The following is a 17618-nucleotide window of genomic DNA, read 5'->3' as shown; positions in this document are numbered from 1 at the left end:
TTGAGCCAATGTTTAATTTTTTTCAGTGTAGAGAACTGACTGTTCTCTTGTTGCCTAATATATCCCACCCCTTGACAAGTGCCATTGTAATCAGATAATGAGATAATCAATGATCAATGTAATTCACTTTACCTGTCTGTCAGTGTTTTTCATTTTATGGCTGATTGGTGTGTGTGTTTTTTATATATATATATATATATATATATATATATATAGATAGAGGGTGGCACGGTGGTGTAGTGGTTAGCGCTGTCGCCTCACAGCAAGAAGGTCCGGGTTCGAGCCCCGTGATCGGCGAGGGCCTTTCTGTGTGGAGTTTGCATGTTCTCCCCGTGTCTGCGTGGGTTTCCTCCGGGTGCTCCGGTTTCCCCCACAGTCCAAAGACATGCCGGTTAGGTTAACTGGTGACTCTAAATTGACTGTAGGTGTGAGTGCGAATGGTTGTCTGTGTCTGTGTCAGCCCTGTGATCACCTGGTGACTTGTCCAGGGTGTACCCCACCTTTCGCCCATAGTCAGCTGGGATAGGCTTCAGCTTGCCTGCGACCCTGTAGGACAGGATAAAGCGGCTAGAGATAATGAGATGAGATTTGTCGGTGCAGAATTAGGGGGATTGGTGATCCTCTTCCCATCTTTACTTCTGAGAGCCGCTGTCACTCCAAGATGCTCTTTTTATACCCAGTCATGTTAATGACCTATTGCCAGTTGACCTAATGAGTTGCAATTTGGTCCTCCAGCTGTTCCTTTTTTGTACCTTTAACTTTTCCAGTCTCTTATTGCCCCTGTCCCAACTTTTTTGAGATGTGTTGCTGTCATGAAATTTCAAATGAGCCAATATTTGGCATGAAATTTCAAAATGTCTCACTTTTGACATTTGATATGTTGTATATATATATATATATATATATATATATATATATATATATATATATATATACAGTGGTGGGCAAAAGTTTGCATACCCCAACAGAATGTTTCGTTTCTTGCCTATTTCTAAGAGAAATTGAATGATGATACACAAAAACCTTTATTTCACTTGTGGTTAATGGTTGGCTGAAGCTATTTATTGCATTCATTACTGCGTTTACTCTTTGAAAACCATGAAAACAACAAAAACTACCTAAATGACCCTGATCAAAAGTTTACATACCCCTGTGAATTGGCCTGAAAACCTGTACACAATTTGACATAAACAGGACTGAATGGCAATTAAAGGCAACTACCTTCACCTGTGATCTGTTTTCTTTTAATTAGTGGATGAAAATAAAAGTCAGTAAATTGCTGGAGTTTTGAGAGAACCTTTTATCCCTCATCCAGTGCTGCATGTCATCTTTGAGATTGAGCCATGGGAAAATCAAAGGAATTGTCAAAGGACCTGCGTGAAAAGGTAGTTGAACTTTATAAATCAGGGAAGGGATATAAGAAAATATCAAAGCAATTAAAAATGTCAGTCAGCACTGTTCAAACAATAATCAAGAAGTGGAAAGTCAGGGGCTCTGTAGACACCAAAGCCCATTCAGGTAGACCAAGAAAAATTTCACCCACCACTGCTAGAAGAATTGTGCGTGATGTAAAGAAGAAGCCCCAAATAACATCTGGTGAACTTCGAGATTCTCTGAAACAAGTTGATGTGGATGTTTCAAAGAGTACAATTAGGAAACTCTTGAGAAGAAATGGGCTGCATGGGAGAGTTGCCAGAAGAAAGCCCCTTCTATGCAAATGCCACAAAGAAGCCCATCTACGATATGCCAGACTGCACAGAGACACACCCCAAACCTTCTGGCAAAAAGTTGTGTGGAGTGATGAGACCAAAATTGAACTTTTTGGGCACAACACTAAACGCTACATCTGGCGAGGAATCAACAAGGCCTATGATGAAAAGTACACCATTCCCACAGTGAAACATGGTGGTGGATCTCTGATATTTTGGGGATGTGTGAACTACAAAGGCACTGGAAATTTGGTAAGAGTTGATGGCAGGATGAATGCAGTCACTTATCAAAAAATACTGGAGGAAAATCTACACGCCTCAGCCCGGAAGCTCCGCATAGGACGAACTTGGACATTCCAGCACGACAATGATCCAAAACACAAGGCCAAATCAACTTGTCAGTGGCTACAACAGCATAAAGTGAAGGTCTTAGCGTGGCCATCTCAGTCTCCTGACCTCAACATTATTGAGCCACTCTGGGGAGACCTCAAACGTGCAGTCCATGCAAGACAGCCCCAGACTTTACAGGAACTGGAGGCTTTTTGCCAAGAAGAATGGGCAGCTTTACCATCTGAAAAGATAAAGAGACTCATTGACAACTATCACAAAAGACTTCAAGCTGTTATTGATGTTAAAGGGGGAAATACACAGTATTAAGAATTGGGGTATGTAAACTTTTGATCAGGGTCACTTGTGTAGTTTTTTTGTTGTCATAATGGTTTATAAAGAGTTAACATTTTCTTGACATTTTCTTGACAATAAATGGCTTCAGCCAACCATTAACCACAAGTGAAATAAAGGTTTTTGTGTATTATCATTCAATTTCTCTTAGAAATAGCCAAGAAACAAAACATTCTGTTGGGGTATGTAAACTTTTGCCCACCACTGTATATATATATATATATATATATATATATATATATATATATATATATATATATGAGTCATCATGAAAGTGCACCTTAAAAATCTGCAGGAATTGCATGATGCAATCATCTTAGCATGGACCAGAATCTCAAAGAAATGTTTCCAACATTCTGTGGATTCCATGCCATGAAAAATTGAGGCTGGTTTGACAGCCCTACCTAGTATTAGTATAGTGTCCCTAATAAAGTTCTCAGTGAGTGTATACATGACAGAAGCCTTAAACTCGCCAAATTACATGACAATAAACACAGCCTATTTGCCCAAATAAGCTAATGGCTGTCAATCTCAAATCTCATTACAAATCATACAACTAATCTTATGAAACATCAAATGACCTATGAAATTTTAATGAGCATTAGCTAAGAACTGAGGTTGAGTTGAAGGGAAGATAAATTGTATAAAACAATAATCCATTCTGGGCGGCATGGTGGTGTAGTGGTTAGCGCTGTCGCCTCACAGCAAGAAGGTCCGGGTTCGAGCCCCGTGGCCGGCGAGGGCCTTTCTGTGCAGAATTTGCATGTTCTCCCTGTGTCTGCGTGGGTTTCCTCCAGGTGCTCCGGTTTCCCCCACAGTCTAAAGACATGCAGGTTAGGTTAACTGGTGACTCTAAATTGACCGTAGGTGTGAATGGTTGTCTATGTGTCAGCCCTGTGATGACCTGGCGACTTGTCCAGGGTGTACCCCGCCTTTCGCCTGGATCTTCTTGCTGTGAGGCGACAGCGCTAACCACTACACCACCGTGCCGCCCTTGGGACAAAGTACAAATTGTAAATAAAAATGGAATGCAATAATTTACAAATCTCAAAAACTGATATTGTATTCACAATAGAACATAGACAACATATCAAATGTCGAAAGTGAGACATTTTGAAATTTCATGCCAAATATTGGCTCATGGGGCGGCACGGTGGTGTAGTGGTTAGCGCTGTCGCCTCACAGCAAGAAGATCCAGGTTTGAGCCCCGTGGCCGGCGAGGGCCTTTCTGTGTGGAGTTTGCATGTTCTCCCCGTGTCCGTGTGGGTTTCCTCCGGGTGCTCTGGTTTCCCCCACAGTCCAAAGACATGCAGGTTAGGTTAACTGGTGATTCTAAATTGACCATAGGTGTGAATGTGAGTGCGAATGGTTGTCTGTGTCTATGTGTCAGCCCTGTGATGACCTGGCGACTTGTCCAGGGTGTACCCCGCCTTTCGCCCGTAGTCAGCTGGGATAGGCTCCAGCTTGCCTGCGACCCTGTAGAACAGGATAAAGCGGCTAGAGATAATGAGATGAGATATTGGCTCATTTGAAATTTCATGAGAGCAACACATCTCAAAAAAGTTGGGACAGGGGCAATAAGAGGCTGGAAAAGTTAAAGGTACAAAAAAGGAGGACCAAATTGCAACTCATTAGGTCAATTGGCAATAGGTCATTAACATGACTGGGTATAAAAAGAGCATCTTGGAGTGGCAGTGGCTCTCAGAAGTAAAGATGGGAAGAGGATCACCAATCCCCCTAATTCTGCGCCGACAAATAGTGGAGCAATATCAGAAAGGAGTTCGACAGTGTAAAATTGCAAAGAGTTTGAACATATCATCATCTACAGTGCATAATATCATCAAAAGATTCAGAGAATCTGGAAGAATCTCTGTGCGTAAGGGTCAAGGCCGGAAAACCATACTGGGTGCCCGTGATCTTCGGGCCCTTAGACGGCACTGCATCACATACAGGCATGCTTCTGTATTGGAAATCACAAAATGGGCTCAGGAATATTTCCAGAGAACATTATCTGTGAACACAATTCACCGTGCCATCCGCTGTTGCCAGCTAAAACTCTATAGTTCAAAGAAGAAGCCGTATCTAAACATGATCCAGAAGCACAGACGTCTTCTCTTGGCCAAGGCTCATTTAAAATGGACTGTGGCAAAGTGGAAAACTGTTCTGTGGTCAGACGAATCAAAATTTGAAGTTCTTTATGGAAATCAGGGACGCTGTGTCATTCGGACTAAAGAGGAGAAGGACAACCCAAGTTGTTATCAGCGCTCAGTTCACAAGCCTGCATCTCTGATGGTATGGGGTTGCATTAGTGCGTGTGGCATGGGCAGCTTACACATCTGGAAAGACACCATCAATGCTGAAAGGTATATCCAGGTTCTAGAGCAACATATGCTCCCATCCAGATGACGTCTCTTTCAGGGAAGACCTTGCATTTTCCAACATGACGATGCCAAACCATATACTGCATCAATTACAGCATCATGGCTGCGTAGAAGAAGGGTCCGGGTACTGAACTGGCCAGGCTGCAGTCCAGATCTTTCACCCATAGAAAACATTTGGCGCATCATAAAACGGAAGATACAACAAAAAAGACCTAAGACAGTTGAGCAACTAGAATCCTACACTAGACAAGAATGGGTTAACATTCCTATCCCTAAACTTGAGCAACTTGTCTCCTCAGTTCCCAGACGTTTACAGACTGTTGTAAAGAGAAAAGGGGATGTCTCACAGTGGTAAACATGGCCTTGTCCCAACTTTTTTGAGATGTGTTGTCATGAAATTTAAAATCACCTAATTTTTCTCTTTAAATGATACATTTTCTCAGTTTAAACATTTGATATGTCATCTATGTTCTATTCTGAATAAAATATGGAATTTTGAAACTTCCACATCATTGCATTCCGTTTTTATTTGCAATTTGTACTTTGTCCCAACTTTTTTGGAATCGGGGTTGTACAACTTTAGCTCAAAGAGGCAGCAAACTATAGACAAGGAGGACAGTAGGGCTTAGGGCACCAATTAGGACATGGACACACACACACACACACACACACACACATTAAAAAAAACAAAACAAAACAAAAAAACACATTTGGAAGGTTGCTGTTTTATCCACTTTATTCAAGTTGTCCATAGATAACACTGGTATGAACAAATGAAAAGATGTTTTCCACAACAAAAGACATTGCTGTTCCTGTAACACTAATATGGGAGAGCACAGATACAAGGGTACACAACCACAGTCACAATCCAAACCTAGCTACACACTTTCCAAATGAAGCTGTGAAAGTGCCACAGCCACAGCCACAGCCTGTCCCACTCTACAAAACATGTTTGCAAAGAAATGTGGTGAAAATCTATACAATCTATACGCGAGGAAGTGTTTTTTTTTTTTTTTGGAAGTACCAATGTCTACAAAATCACCAGCAAAAATACTTCATCTCTATAAAAAGGACTCAGCAGGACAAGCTTTGGCTGAAGATAATGTCACAAGCAAATTCTTTTTTTTTTTGTCATTTTTTGGGAAATATTATTTAATTAATACAACACAGTTCCTTTATGACACATATACAGACACCTACTGCAGTCAAAACAATGCCCTGTGCACAACTGCTTCACCTTTGACGATTCCCTCAATTCCCTAAATAACCAGTCATGCCATTAACAGCATGAATTTGTGTCACAGTTTCCGAAGTGTTTTTGGGAAGAATATTTTTAGATATATTGTGTTGTTTTTTTTCCTCATGTAAAAAGAAAAACAATATATAAATGGTGACAGTTTAAAGAAACACGCAGTACTCATGTCTCCAATCCCTCTCGAACCCTGAAAAAATGGCACCCTGAGTGTTGATTAAACATATTATTCAAAATGTAAACACACCTTTTCCTGCAGCTAAGTGAAGTAAGAAAAGGCACACATGAGAACACCACAGAGCTGTAGGATAAGATGGCGCCTACAAATCGAGGGCCATTTTGGTTACATCAGCTTAATGGGAAACATTCGATCAAACATGCCTTCCTACTCAGTATATGTTATTATTAAATGTAACTTATTATTTAGAACCCAGATGTCATGTCTCGGGTCATGGCCATAGATATTGTGGCCTGCTTTCTTATTAAATGCGAATCCAACTCCAAAAAGTCCTTGCATCCTAATAACTTGCTTATACTGTTTAGTTTGATGTGGTTACCCTTTCACGTGTCAACCTATCTGTTATCCAGGTCATTCAATTCTGTCAGCTTTGAATGGGGAAACACAATTATAGTGGTGCACTTGGCTTAATGAAATGGCTTAATGATTCAGAAAACAGACTACATCATGAAACTTAATAACATTTGCCATTCATAAAGAATAAAACATAGAGAAAGCTGGTTACATGACTGTTTTTGTGAATTGCTGGGTTTCAGTCAAGTGACTTTTCTTAGCGGTTTTACCGGAAGTGAAATAGCTGGTGGTCTAAACGGCTGCCATAGTGCAAACAACTAGCGATAACTTAGAGTATGCTCGTAATCTAGAAGCCACTGCTCGCTTTAGATCTATTCAGAAGATTGCTATGTGCAATGGAATCGACCCCTACAGTCTGGGAAAGAAGGATTTGTCATACAATCTCGAAAACTACCCTTCAGTCGAGTTCCCCGACATCTCGAACTATCTGGTGTTGCAGACATCCTTCTACACCACAAAACAGATGAAAGCATGGAAGAGTACGGAGGCTTACAACTTTTTTGTATGTGGCTGGGTAAAGGACCTCGGTATCAAGCCACTGCTGAATGAATCCTGTATTGTTTTTGCCTGTGTAAGTATGTTTTTTTTAAGCTTTTCATTCATGTCTTTACAACGAAGCGCTGCAAGTTGAAGTGTAAACAAACAACAGTTTGCTTGATTCTCACTTATGTTGGCTCTTATCTCTCAAGTAAATCATTCACAAAGATCATCAGAAACCCCTTTAAAGACCTGGATCTTAGTTAAACAAGATGGAGAAGTGATCATGGCGCATTGTAACTGTACGGCTGGGTAAGAATTTTGTTGCGACCTTCATGCATTTGGACTTTGTGAGGAGTAAACAAAGAAACAGCTGGGGACTTCAGCGCTTCATGACTAAAAAAAGTACTGTAAAATAACGACACAGCAAGAAAAGTACTTGGAAAACGCTAAAGACATAGCTGAGAGGGAGATACAAACCTTTCATCAAGTGATCACTGCAAACTCGAGCATGCTTCGACTCAGCTCCCTTCGATTTCAGTGAGAGGTTCAAAAGCCACCTTTCTGGATGTCTTTTTGTGAAATCCTGTGTTCGTTCACCCTTTTTTATTAGCTCACGGGGAACCCTGAAGAAACCTTTTTCAGTTTCACGGTTTGATCGATTCGAACAACCTAAAGCAACACAAGCGTAAGGCATTTTTCATGCGAACAATGCACCTTCTCCGTACAAACGCTTTCTCAACTGAGCTTCGGTAGACCACCAGCTAAAATTTTGAATAACTAATAAGGCGCATGTGACATCACGTGAAACCCAGCAATGGTTAAAAAAAGGTATAACTGAGTTAATTCATAGAAAAAAAATTTGTGAATTTGCAAACATGAGACCATGTTAAACAACATGCAATGTATATTAACTTTTATTCTATCCACATTCACTGGATATGAGCAATCGCATGCTCTGATTGGCTACTCTACTACTAGGATATCAGCTCATATACTGTGAGTAGACAAAAACAAAATGGCTGCACATGTTGCTGAACCAACCGAGGACGAAATAAAAACTCTACTCAAAAACAAAACCCCCAAAAATAAAAAAGCAACAAAAATGGAATAAAAGTATTTGATGGTAAGAACGCATCTTTTAAAAATTTTTTTCAAGAATTATTATAATCGCATTTTTCACAAATTGCTACTGTCATTTCGCCAGTTTGTTTACATTCTAAGCGGAAATAATTTTCTCGGACGTTTTGTATAAAGTTTTTATTTATCGAATTTGCAAAAAATAAACGTGCCTCATCGGCTATCAGCTCATATATGACTCGATTTTGTGGAATAACCGTTAAATACATGCTTTATGCTATGCCAGTAGTAATAAGCAGATATCAGAATGCTCATTAAAGATTCCATTAAATTCCATTAAATTCTTAGAGCTAGACTTTCCCGATCTCAGGCATGATAATCCTATACGCCAGTTCCTGTGATTTTTTTTTGATAATACGTTAACGTGTTCAAGTGAAACTGGTTGTTTACTGAAAAAGCAGAGCATCGGGATCCTAGGAAGCTTCACTTCTGGCCCTTAAGAATGACCTGATACTACAGCAAAAACATTTACAAGAGTATCTCAATTCTCCAAGTTATCACCGAATATTCTGTGAAAGCAGAACAATAGTGAGTAATTTCATATTCAAATGCAATGCCACATCTTTCCTGGGGAAAGGTTACAGAGAAGGTGAGGATAAGGCCAGGGACATTATACAAAATGGACATAAATTTATGCAACTGACATCTCTTCTATTCTCTCAGTGCGAGAGTGAGAGAAGTCGAGCAGCATTTCAATGACAAAAATGCTTAATCTCAACCTTGATCCGAACTGTTTAGCGGCTCTGACTTCATGACCTCATCTTTTTACTGTAAATGCTCAAACTGAGGCCTATTGAAACAGATCCTCCATGTTGAATTAAAGTGAATCCTACACATCATAGACAAAATTGCAGTGGACAAATATCAAATAAAGACATGCACATTTTTGTCCCATTCTTTTTGGTGTGATGGATTGATGTCCGTTAGCTAAAACCAATCTTTCATTTGTATTTGAAATGTTTTGGTTATAAGGTTTTCAACTGATATTTAACAATATTTTAAAAGGGCGCACACACACACACACACACACACACACACACACACACACACACACACACACACACACACACACACCATCTCTGCGTAATGTAACCTCAATAACACCTAACAAACAACATGCCTATTTCTACTGCATATAGGTTGAGACATAATATTCTGATGATATAAGGAGGCACAATGTTCATTTCACAACTCGCTAACGACAACCACGCTGCTTTCTTTATCACATTTAGCATCGGAGACAAATAGCTAAACAAGGCTGCTCCCACCAGAGCTGACACAACACCACACGATACTAAGAGAAGGACCACCACCTTTTCAGCACACTATGATGAGTCTTCACAGGTACAGACCCAATGTAACGCCAAGATGGGTAAAGAATTGACTACCATTACGCTACTGTCCCATGAGCATGACATACATAGAGAAGCCCAACAACCATGGACCTAATACACCTCAAAAAAATAGGAAATTTTACAAACAACCCCAACATTTTTAGATTTAAAAATGTACCTATATGAATTATAAAACACATTGTATCCTGCCACCACAGTAAAATGGGTCGTAATTTTTTTTCTTATCCTATTGGTAGTAATAGTCACAGTTTTTTTTTCCAAAAGATATTTCTTTGATAAGAGTAAGCTACAATAAGAGTGTTAACAATTACACTGAAAAAATATATGTATGTTTTTATATTTATATATATTTATATGTATAGTTTTTATAATTGTTTTGTCTTCTTTTTTATACATAATGTGTATATATAGTGTAATTATGGCCATATTGGTAAGGAAATAAAGGCAACTGTAACAATTATCACACATCACGTGACTCAAGAATCGTGTGGTTGCTGAATGGGAGGAGTCAAGAAAAAAAGTGTTGGTTAGTGGCACTTTTTTGCATTTTTAAAATAAAAAAATAAAATCAAGAATAAGGCTACGTGGCTGTATGCTCATCTGACACTAGGTGAGTAAAGACATTGTGGTTCAAACGTTTCTCTTAATACATTTTATCATATTGTACCAATACACGCCCCTCTTTCCATCCGAGTTCAACATATATCTCATTACCTATATATACAGATTAAAAAAACAAACAAAAAAAAACCCATCAGCATTTAAGAACATTCTGGACAGACTGAGCATCACAGGCAAAACCAGGATCTCTTTAAAAGAGATCCCAGAATATTGTACTTTCTTTTATGGTACTTCCTTTTCATGTTTAAACTCACAGGAAGCTCTGAGTTCCAAAGAATTGCTTTTTTTTTTGTCGTCTTTACATTCCCACGGGAAATGTTGCTGGCATTTTAAAGAACCTTATTTTTGTCCAAAGTGTGACTTTTCTGTCTTTATTTAAGTACGAGAGACTACTAAGACTCTTTCATAATAAACACACAGAAACATTACAAAATAAATATACAGTACAATCTGATCACAGTTCCTTAGTTCATAAATATAAAATAAATAATAAATACACATTATACTTCTTCATAAGTTTGGGATCTCTCAGGATTTTGGAAAAAAATATCTATGATGGAAAAGAAAATGACAGCCTGACTTAATTATAAAAAATGTTGCCAGTTCAAAATATTTTCCACCTAAAAAAAGTTTTAAAAATCTATCGTCAAAGGAAAATCAGGTATAAAACAAACAAACAAACAAAAAAAAAACGGAAAATAGTTCAAAAAGTTTTCTTATTATCTTAGAGTTGTGTTTCTTTTAAGATGGAGGGGGTATGTTGCATTGTCTCATAGTAGTCTTTCCAATGCAGGAGGTGAGTTCAAATAAATAAATAAATAAATAAACGATAAAAACATGAAAAAAAACCTCAGTACATATATAAACGAACGTTACATATATTAAGAGAAGAATACATGACATAAATTAATGTGTTATAATTTATAAAACGTTACAGTGAAACCAATAAACTGTAAATTGAAAGGAAGTGCAATTCATTGTTGATAAATAGAACAGATATGACAGGGTTTAACTGAGTAGTGATACATTATATTACTCTCGCATAAATAACGCAAATGAACGAGAATGCACTAGTGCTTCTGCAATCTACAGATATTCAAAGTATTAAAACCTAAACGGTTCTCTAGAACTAATAATAAAATAGATATTTATAGATATAACAGCTGAAATTCGGAGGCGTGTGGTTTGATGGTTGCGCTATAGTGTGAACGAGACGGCATCTGATATAAATAACACGCAGCTTAAAGACCCGCGTTGTGTTCTCTCTACGACTAGAACGTGTACATGAGCTTGTCGAGAACAGGTACAATGGGCCTTAATGACCTGAAGCTGTGGTGATTCACTCCAGGAAGTGCTGCGTCTGCTGTGATAAAGGGCCAGTCGTCCCTCATACACAATGCGAAGACGATTTCATCCAAAGGATTTGGCTCTTGTTAATGCTGACGTACACATTCTCTTCTTCATCATCATCAGCTTCACTCTCAAAGACATGCTAAACACTCCGTTAATTGTGTGGTATAAAATAAGCAAACCAAGCTTCTCTTTTCTCCCCTCTGGCCAAACAGAAGGATTTGGTTGTGGCTTTTTCATCCTCTGCTTCCCATCCAGCAGTGTTTGTGGATTGTTGAAATGTATGTTATATACACGTTTCTCTTTTCTCTTATCACAGAATGCTCCCTGGGTTGAAAGATGTTATTATTCAAAAACACCTGAATGCCCATTTTGTGTGTGTGTGTGTGTGTGTGTGTGTGTGTGTGTGTACCATTTGCATGTACTTTCTTTGCTTCTACACACATCATTTCTCTTCTATGCCTCTAGTGGGTGATGCCTCAGGTCACACCTTAATGCCTTTCACTGCCTGGTTGATGGACTCCAGCAGGGCCTTGTTCTCGGGGTTCTGGTAGCAGTCTTTATTGGTGTACATGTCAGTCAGTGTACTCACATAGTTTTCAAAATTCTGTTCTGTGATTGGTTCCTGCTGTGAGAGAAGAAATTGGAGCCCATGATGCAAAACAGTTTGTGCGGGTGCGAGTGTGTGTGTGAACGTGTATGTCTGTGTGTGTTTTATTATTCATCAATATGGCCAGGAATTTGTGACAATGAGACACGTTTACTGGAAATGCAGTGTTACAGAATAAACAGCATGCTGCCGTTATGAGATCATTAAACAATGAATGATAATCAAATAAATATTAGGACAGCCATTTGGAGTTACACAGAGTAACACTGCTAAAAAAAAAAAAAATAATAATCAACGTGTGTGTGTGTGTGTGTGTGTGTGTACAACTCACCATATGGGGCAGACGGATATTGGCCAGACTGTGTATCAGAGCTTTACTAAGTCCTGACAGCTCCATAAACAGTGCTTCATTTTGCTCCTCGATGATCTTATTCTCCTGCTCAATACTTTTCAGGTTTCTCTCCATGGATGAGATCTGAGTAAAGCAAAAAGGGGTAAAACTGTATTATCAATAAGTGACACAAATATTTTTCACTTCAATTCCATCCAGGCCAACATTGGGCCATCAATCAGGGCCAAAAAACTTTCAGCTACCTTTAAATCCATTACCGATACAAATAAAACAAACTCGCCTCCTCTGTTCCATGTGAACATGTTTTTTTTTCCCAAGGCAGGGGAGATTGCTTTTAAGAAAAAGTACAGATTGAATCCCAAGACTGTTGAACAAATCCTTTTCTTCAATAAAACTATTTAAACTCCCCATTTCCTATTGTCACATAAGCAAAATATATTCTGTTTTTACATACGTTAAATCAGTCATATATACACTCACCGGCCACTTTATTAGGAACACCCATCCACCTGCTGTTTTATGCCGTTATCTAATCAGCCGATCCCTTGACGGCAGCACAATGCATAAAATCATGCAGATACAAATCCAGAGCTTCAGTTAATATTCACTTCAAACATCAGAATGGGAAAAATTGTGATCCCAAAGTGTGACTTTCACTGTGGCATGGGTGTTGGTTTGAGTCAGATGGACTGGTTTGAGTGTTTCAGAAACTGCTCCTGATCTCCTGGGGTTTTCACACACAACAGTCTCGACACAGAATGGTGCAAAAAACAAAATAAAACAAACAAACAAAAAAAACACTAAGTGAGAGACAATTCTGTGGGTGGAAACAAATGCCTTGTTGATAAGACAGGTCAGAGGAAAATGGCCAGCTTGGTTTGAGTTGCCAAGAAAGATATAGTAACTCATAGCAACTCTTTACAACTGTGGTGAGCAGAAAAGCATCTCAGCATGCAACAGCAGAAGACCACATTGGGTTCCACTCCTGCAGCCAAGAACAGGAATCTTAGAATCAAGAACAAGTTCCTGCTAAAGTGGCCGGTGAGTGTATTATGTGATCAGTAACAAAACATACGTATTGTCCTCTCCTATTAAATTTTGTACCATTAGGAACCACTAGCGTGCACTGTGTTAAAGAAGAAGAACAACTTTATTCATCACACATTGTGAAACTCCTCTCTGCATTGAACCCATCTGAAGTAGTGAACACACACACATGAGCAATGAGCACACACACATACCCAGAGCAGTGGGCAGCCATGCTACAGCGCCCGGGGAGCAGTTGGGGGTTAGGTGCCTCGCTCAAGGGCACCTCAGCCTAAGGCCGCCCCATGTTAACCTAACTGCATGTCTGATGCGGGTGTTTGCTCTGTAAAAGCCATTTTGCAGTTGCCAGTTATTGCATTTTAACTCAATACTAGACTGATTTAAATCATTTTTGTCCCTAGTAAATATTTGGACTCAAAGAGATGGGAAAATCGGATGTTTTAGAATATACATTTTTCTCTTCTGAATCAAAAATACTTCAATTTTAATAAAACATATTCTGCATACTTGAGCTTCAAATCAAACACAAAATTAATCTCATTCCACTAACATGAGCCAACAGGTCATGTTTTTTTTTTAAAGACCATTAATGTGATTAATGACTAACCTGTGTTTGGAGGTTGACCATGTCGGCTTCCATTTCACTGTTGGACTCACTGAGGTCACTGATTTCTTTATTGAGTTGCTTAATGTCTTCATCATTATCTAGCACTAAAAAATAAAAAAACCCAGAATAAATGAATTAGAATATATGAAGAATAATTGACCTGAAGAGGACAATGAACGAATGTACTGCTCTCACCATCGCTGGCCTTAAACTTGGTATTTATGTAGTCCTCCCCAGGAAACTTGGCTTTCTTTTTAGCCAGTGAGGCACGGGGACAGCCGGAGAGACTGCAGATCAAAGAACAACAAATGATGACAAATTCACTTGAAATAATAAAAATCCTTCTCATAAAAAGAACCCTTATAACTGCTTGCATCTGCTCATAAACATTGTCTAAATGTCTAAAATATAAATATCTAAAATTATTATACATACAGGACACTTTTTCGATGGGATAAAAACACATGTTCTATTTCCTTCTAGCGGGTTTCATGCATTTGGTTCGATAGCATGCAATATTGTTCGCATATCGCTTATCCTACGTGTATTACGTCACTCTACCCAATGGAGAATGAGTGTTGAATATGGTTTATGATATTGCATGGTTGTCAAGACAACATGACGTCACACGTCAGAGCTGATGCGAATATCCAGTGAGAAAGTTTTCTGCTGCGCATGCGCAGAAGCATTTGTTTGTTCGCTGGCAGCACCTGCAGTAAACGGTCACAGTGAATTGAAAATGCCATAAGATATGTATTACATGTAAAACTTCTGTGCTAGTCAGCGACTGTGACAATTTGTAAACAAACATGGCCACCAGGTTTGCTTCATTAAATACTGAAGATTTTGAGAGAATTTTGAAAGACAAAGACGCGTTGAACACCTGAAAGGCTACCAAAACTTCATTAGATATTCTTCATGCATGTTTACAAGAGAAAAACAGGAGATTTTGGAGTTGTACTTTTTGGCGTTGGACCATTTTTATTGTTGGAACTTTGACTTTATACATGTACATTGGATTAACAGAACATTGAATTACATTCGATCAGAATCAGCATTCAATATTGGTAAGTTACTCCTCTGTTCTTAACTTTTTATAAAATCTATAACTGTTCCATCGAATGTGTATGTATAATAATAATAATAATAATAATAATAATAATATTGGCTGGCTTTTTTTGTGGTATATCAGATAGATTCCATTCAGCAACTTGTCTTCGACTTATTCAATATCATGCTAGCTGAATGGAATATATCTGATATACCATGCAAATCCAGTCAATATTATTTAACTGTTATACATATGGGCCACTTTTTCCATGGAATAAAAACATGCATTCTATTCCCTTCTAGTGGGTTTATTGATGGCATGTAATATTGTTATCATATCGCTTATCCTCCATATATTACGCCACTCTCCCCAATGGAGAACGAGTGTGCAATATTGTTACAATACTGCACGTTGTCAAGACAACACGACGTCACACGTCAGAACTCGTGCGAAGATCCAATGACAAAACTTTTTCGCTGTGCATGCGCACAATCATTTCATTGTCAGCCAGGTAAGAGAGAAGATGAGGCTAGATTTAAGCACTAAATAAATAAACTGAAACTAAAGATGCACTGAACATCTGAAAGGCTACCAAAACTTTATTATATATTCTTCATGCATATTTACAAGAGAAAAACATACCAATGGACATTGAAAAACTGGAAAAGAGACACGTCGGAGATGTAAAACTTCAACGCTAGCGAATGACTGTTTGCAAACAAACATGGCTGCAAGGTTTGCTTCATTAAAAGCGGAAGATTTTGAGAGAATTTTGGCTGCTAGGTTGCTATGTTGTGTGTAGTTGTCGATGTTGATTTTAAAACTAAGTAAATTACACAGGAAAAATAATAATATTTGGCTTTACTGCGCTAGCATTCGCCTGCGCTAGCATGTGCCTGCACTAGCATTCGCCTGTGCTAGCATTAGCCTGCGCTAACACCACGCCGGCTAGAAGGTAACTGGACTGCCATGCTAACAGCACCGAGTCATGGGTAAGCTCGCACTGGCCTTTGCTAACACTGCTGCTGAATGCTATGCTGGCTAGAAAGGAACTAGTCTGCTGTGCTAATGGCACCAAGTCGCAGGTAAGCTTATGTTGGCCTTCGAGAATGCTGAAATGAAGAGAATGTGTATGTATAATAATAATATTGGCTGGCTTTTTTTTTTCATGGTCTAGCAGATATATTTCATTCAGCTAGCATGATATTGAACTCACCTTCAACTCATTCAATATCATGCTAGCTGAATGGAATATATCTGATAGACCACAAAAAGAAAAGCCAGCCAACATTATTTAAATATTCTATGAAATAACAGGTTCCACATCGTCTCATGCTATCCGCAATTAGCTCCACATCATCTCATACTATCCGCAACTAGGTCTTTTTCAGAACATCTGTGTCGGAATATACCTGCGATGAGTAAGGAAGCTGCCATTGGCATGGCCTGATCCATCACAGCCTGGTGTGGGGCAAGTGGGCCCCTCTGTCTTGAAGGCCTTCCAGGAGAAAGGTATACCATTCAGCATGCCTTCCTTCTGGCGCCGTGCAGCCAGCGGGCACCCATATGCACTGCGGTGGGTGGCATACTTTCCACTGATATGACCCAGACTGTCACAGCCTGGTACTGGGCACCTGGCAGAGAAACACATTTTGAGAAAGGCAATAAGAAAGAGAATATTGAGCGAAGATGGAAAATAGAGACAAAATGGAAGGGAATGAAAGGTTAACATAAAGTAACTCTGACTCTTGTATCATTGGACATCTATAATTGTAATAATGAACACTTTAATTACTTGCATAGTCATGAACCATAATCACAATTTGAAAAATATTTTTTGCACTCTTGACCACTACACACCTTAGTTTCCATATAAATCAGTGTAAATAGAAGCAAAATAGTGTTGGTGTAAACCAAGTGTATTCACTGTTGTGATCGTGGAAGAGCCAGGTTCTGTTTGAGAAACTTTCTGAACTACATTAAGCTGTAGTGCACTATAGTGAAATGACTCTCACTTAAAAAGTCTGTGACCAGGAAGAATTTGAACACGGGTGATATTTATCTCTCCCATGAAAGTCTTAAAGGTCCAGCTCAACCCTGTTCCATAACTGAGACAATATAGTCATATAGTGTTGTAAAAATCTTTCTATGTGGTACGAACTTTAAGAGTTCGGAGTCTTCTTTGTCTTCCTTGGTAGGTGTTGTTTTGATTCCACCTTTCTTGGCACGAGGACACCCAGACAAACTGAAAACAGAAAGTGTGAAGCCCATTAAGAGAGGAGGCAGAAAGCAACACCAGCCAAATACTGGCCATAAACTAAGATAAGACAGGCCAAATTAAAATAACATTAGAGGTAGAGTCACTAGTTTAAATTTCATTACCCATTCAAAAG

The 17618-nt window shown here is 38.9% G+C and overlaps 1 protein-coding gene across 1 annotated transcript in view; it reads right to left on the bottom strand.

The window, feature by feature from the left end:
* Positions 1-11922: 11922 nt before the first annotated feature.
* myt1b (myelin transcription factor 1b) overlaps positions 11923-17618 on the bottom strand; it is a 42832-nt gene continuing 37136 nt past the window's right edge. Inside the window, exons 17-22 of the mRNA XM_060936884.1 lie at positions 17387-17470; positions 16638-16859; positions 14370-14461; positions 14175-14278; positions 12500-12643; positions 11923-12186 (exon numbers count right to left, since the gene is read on the bottom strand). Of these exons, the coding sequence (XP_060792867.1) occupies positions 12043-12186; positions 12500-12643; positions 14175-14278; positions 14370-14461; positions 16638-16859; positions 17387-17470 (790 nt within the window). The 3' untranslated portion in view covers positions 11923-12042. The remainder of the gene's footprint in view (positions 12187-12499; positions 12644-14174; positions 14279-14369; positions 14462-16637; positions 16860-17386; positions 17471-17618) is intronic.

The sequence above is a fragment of the Neoarius graeffei genome, chromosome 13 (assembly GCF_027579695.1).
Source record: "Neoarius graeffei isolate fNeoGra1 chromosome 13, fNeoGra1.pri, whole genome shotgun sequence".
NCBI classification, from domain to species: domain Eukaryota; kingdom Metazoa; phylum Chordata; class Actinopteri; order Siluriformes; family Ariidae; genus Neoarius; species Neoarius graeffei.
This window is presented reverse-complemented; position numbering and strand designations above follow the sequence as displayed.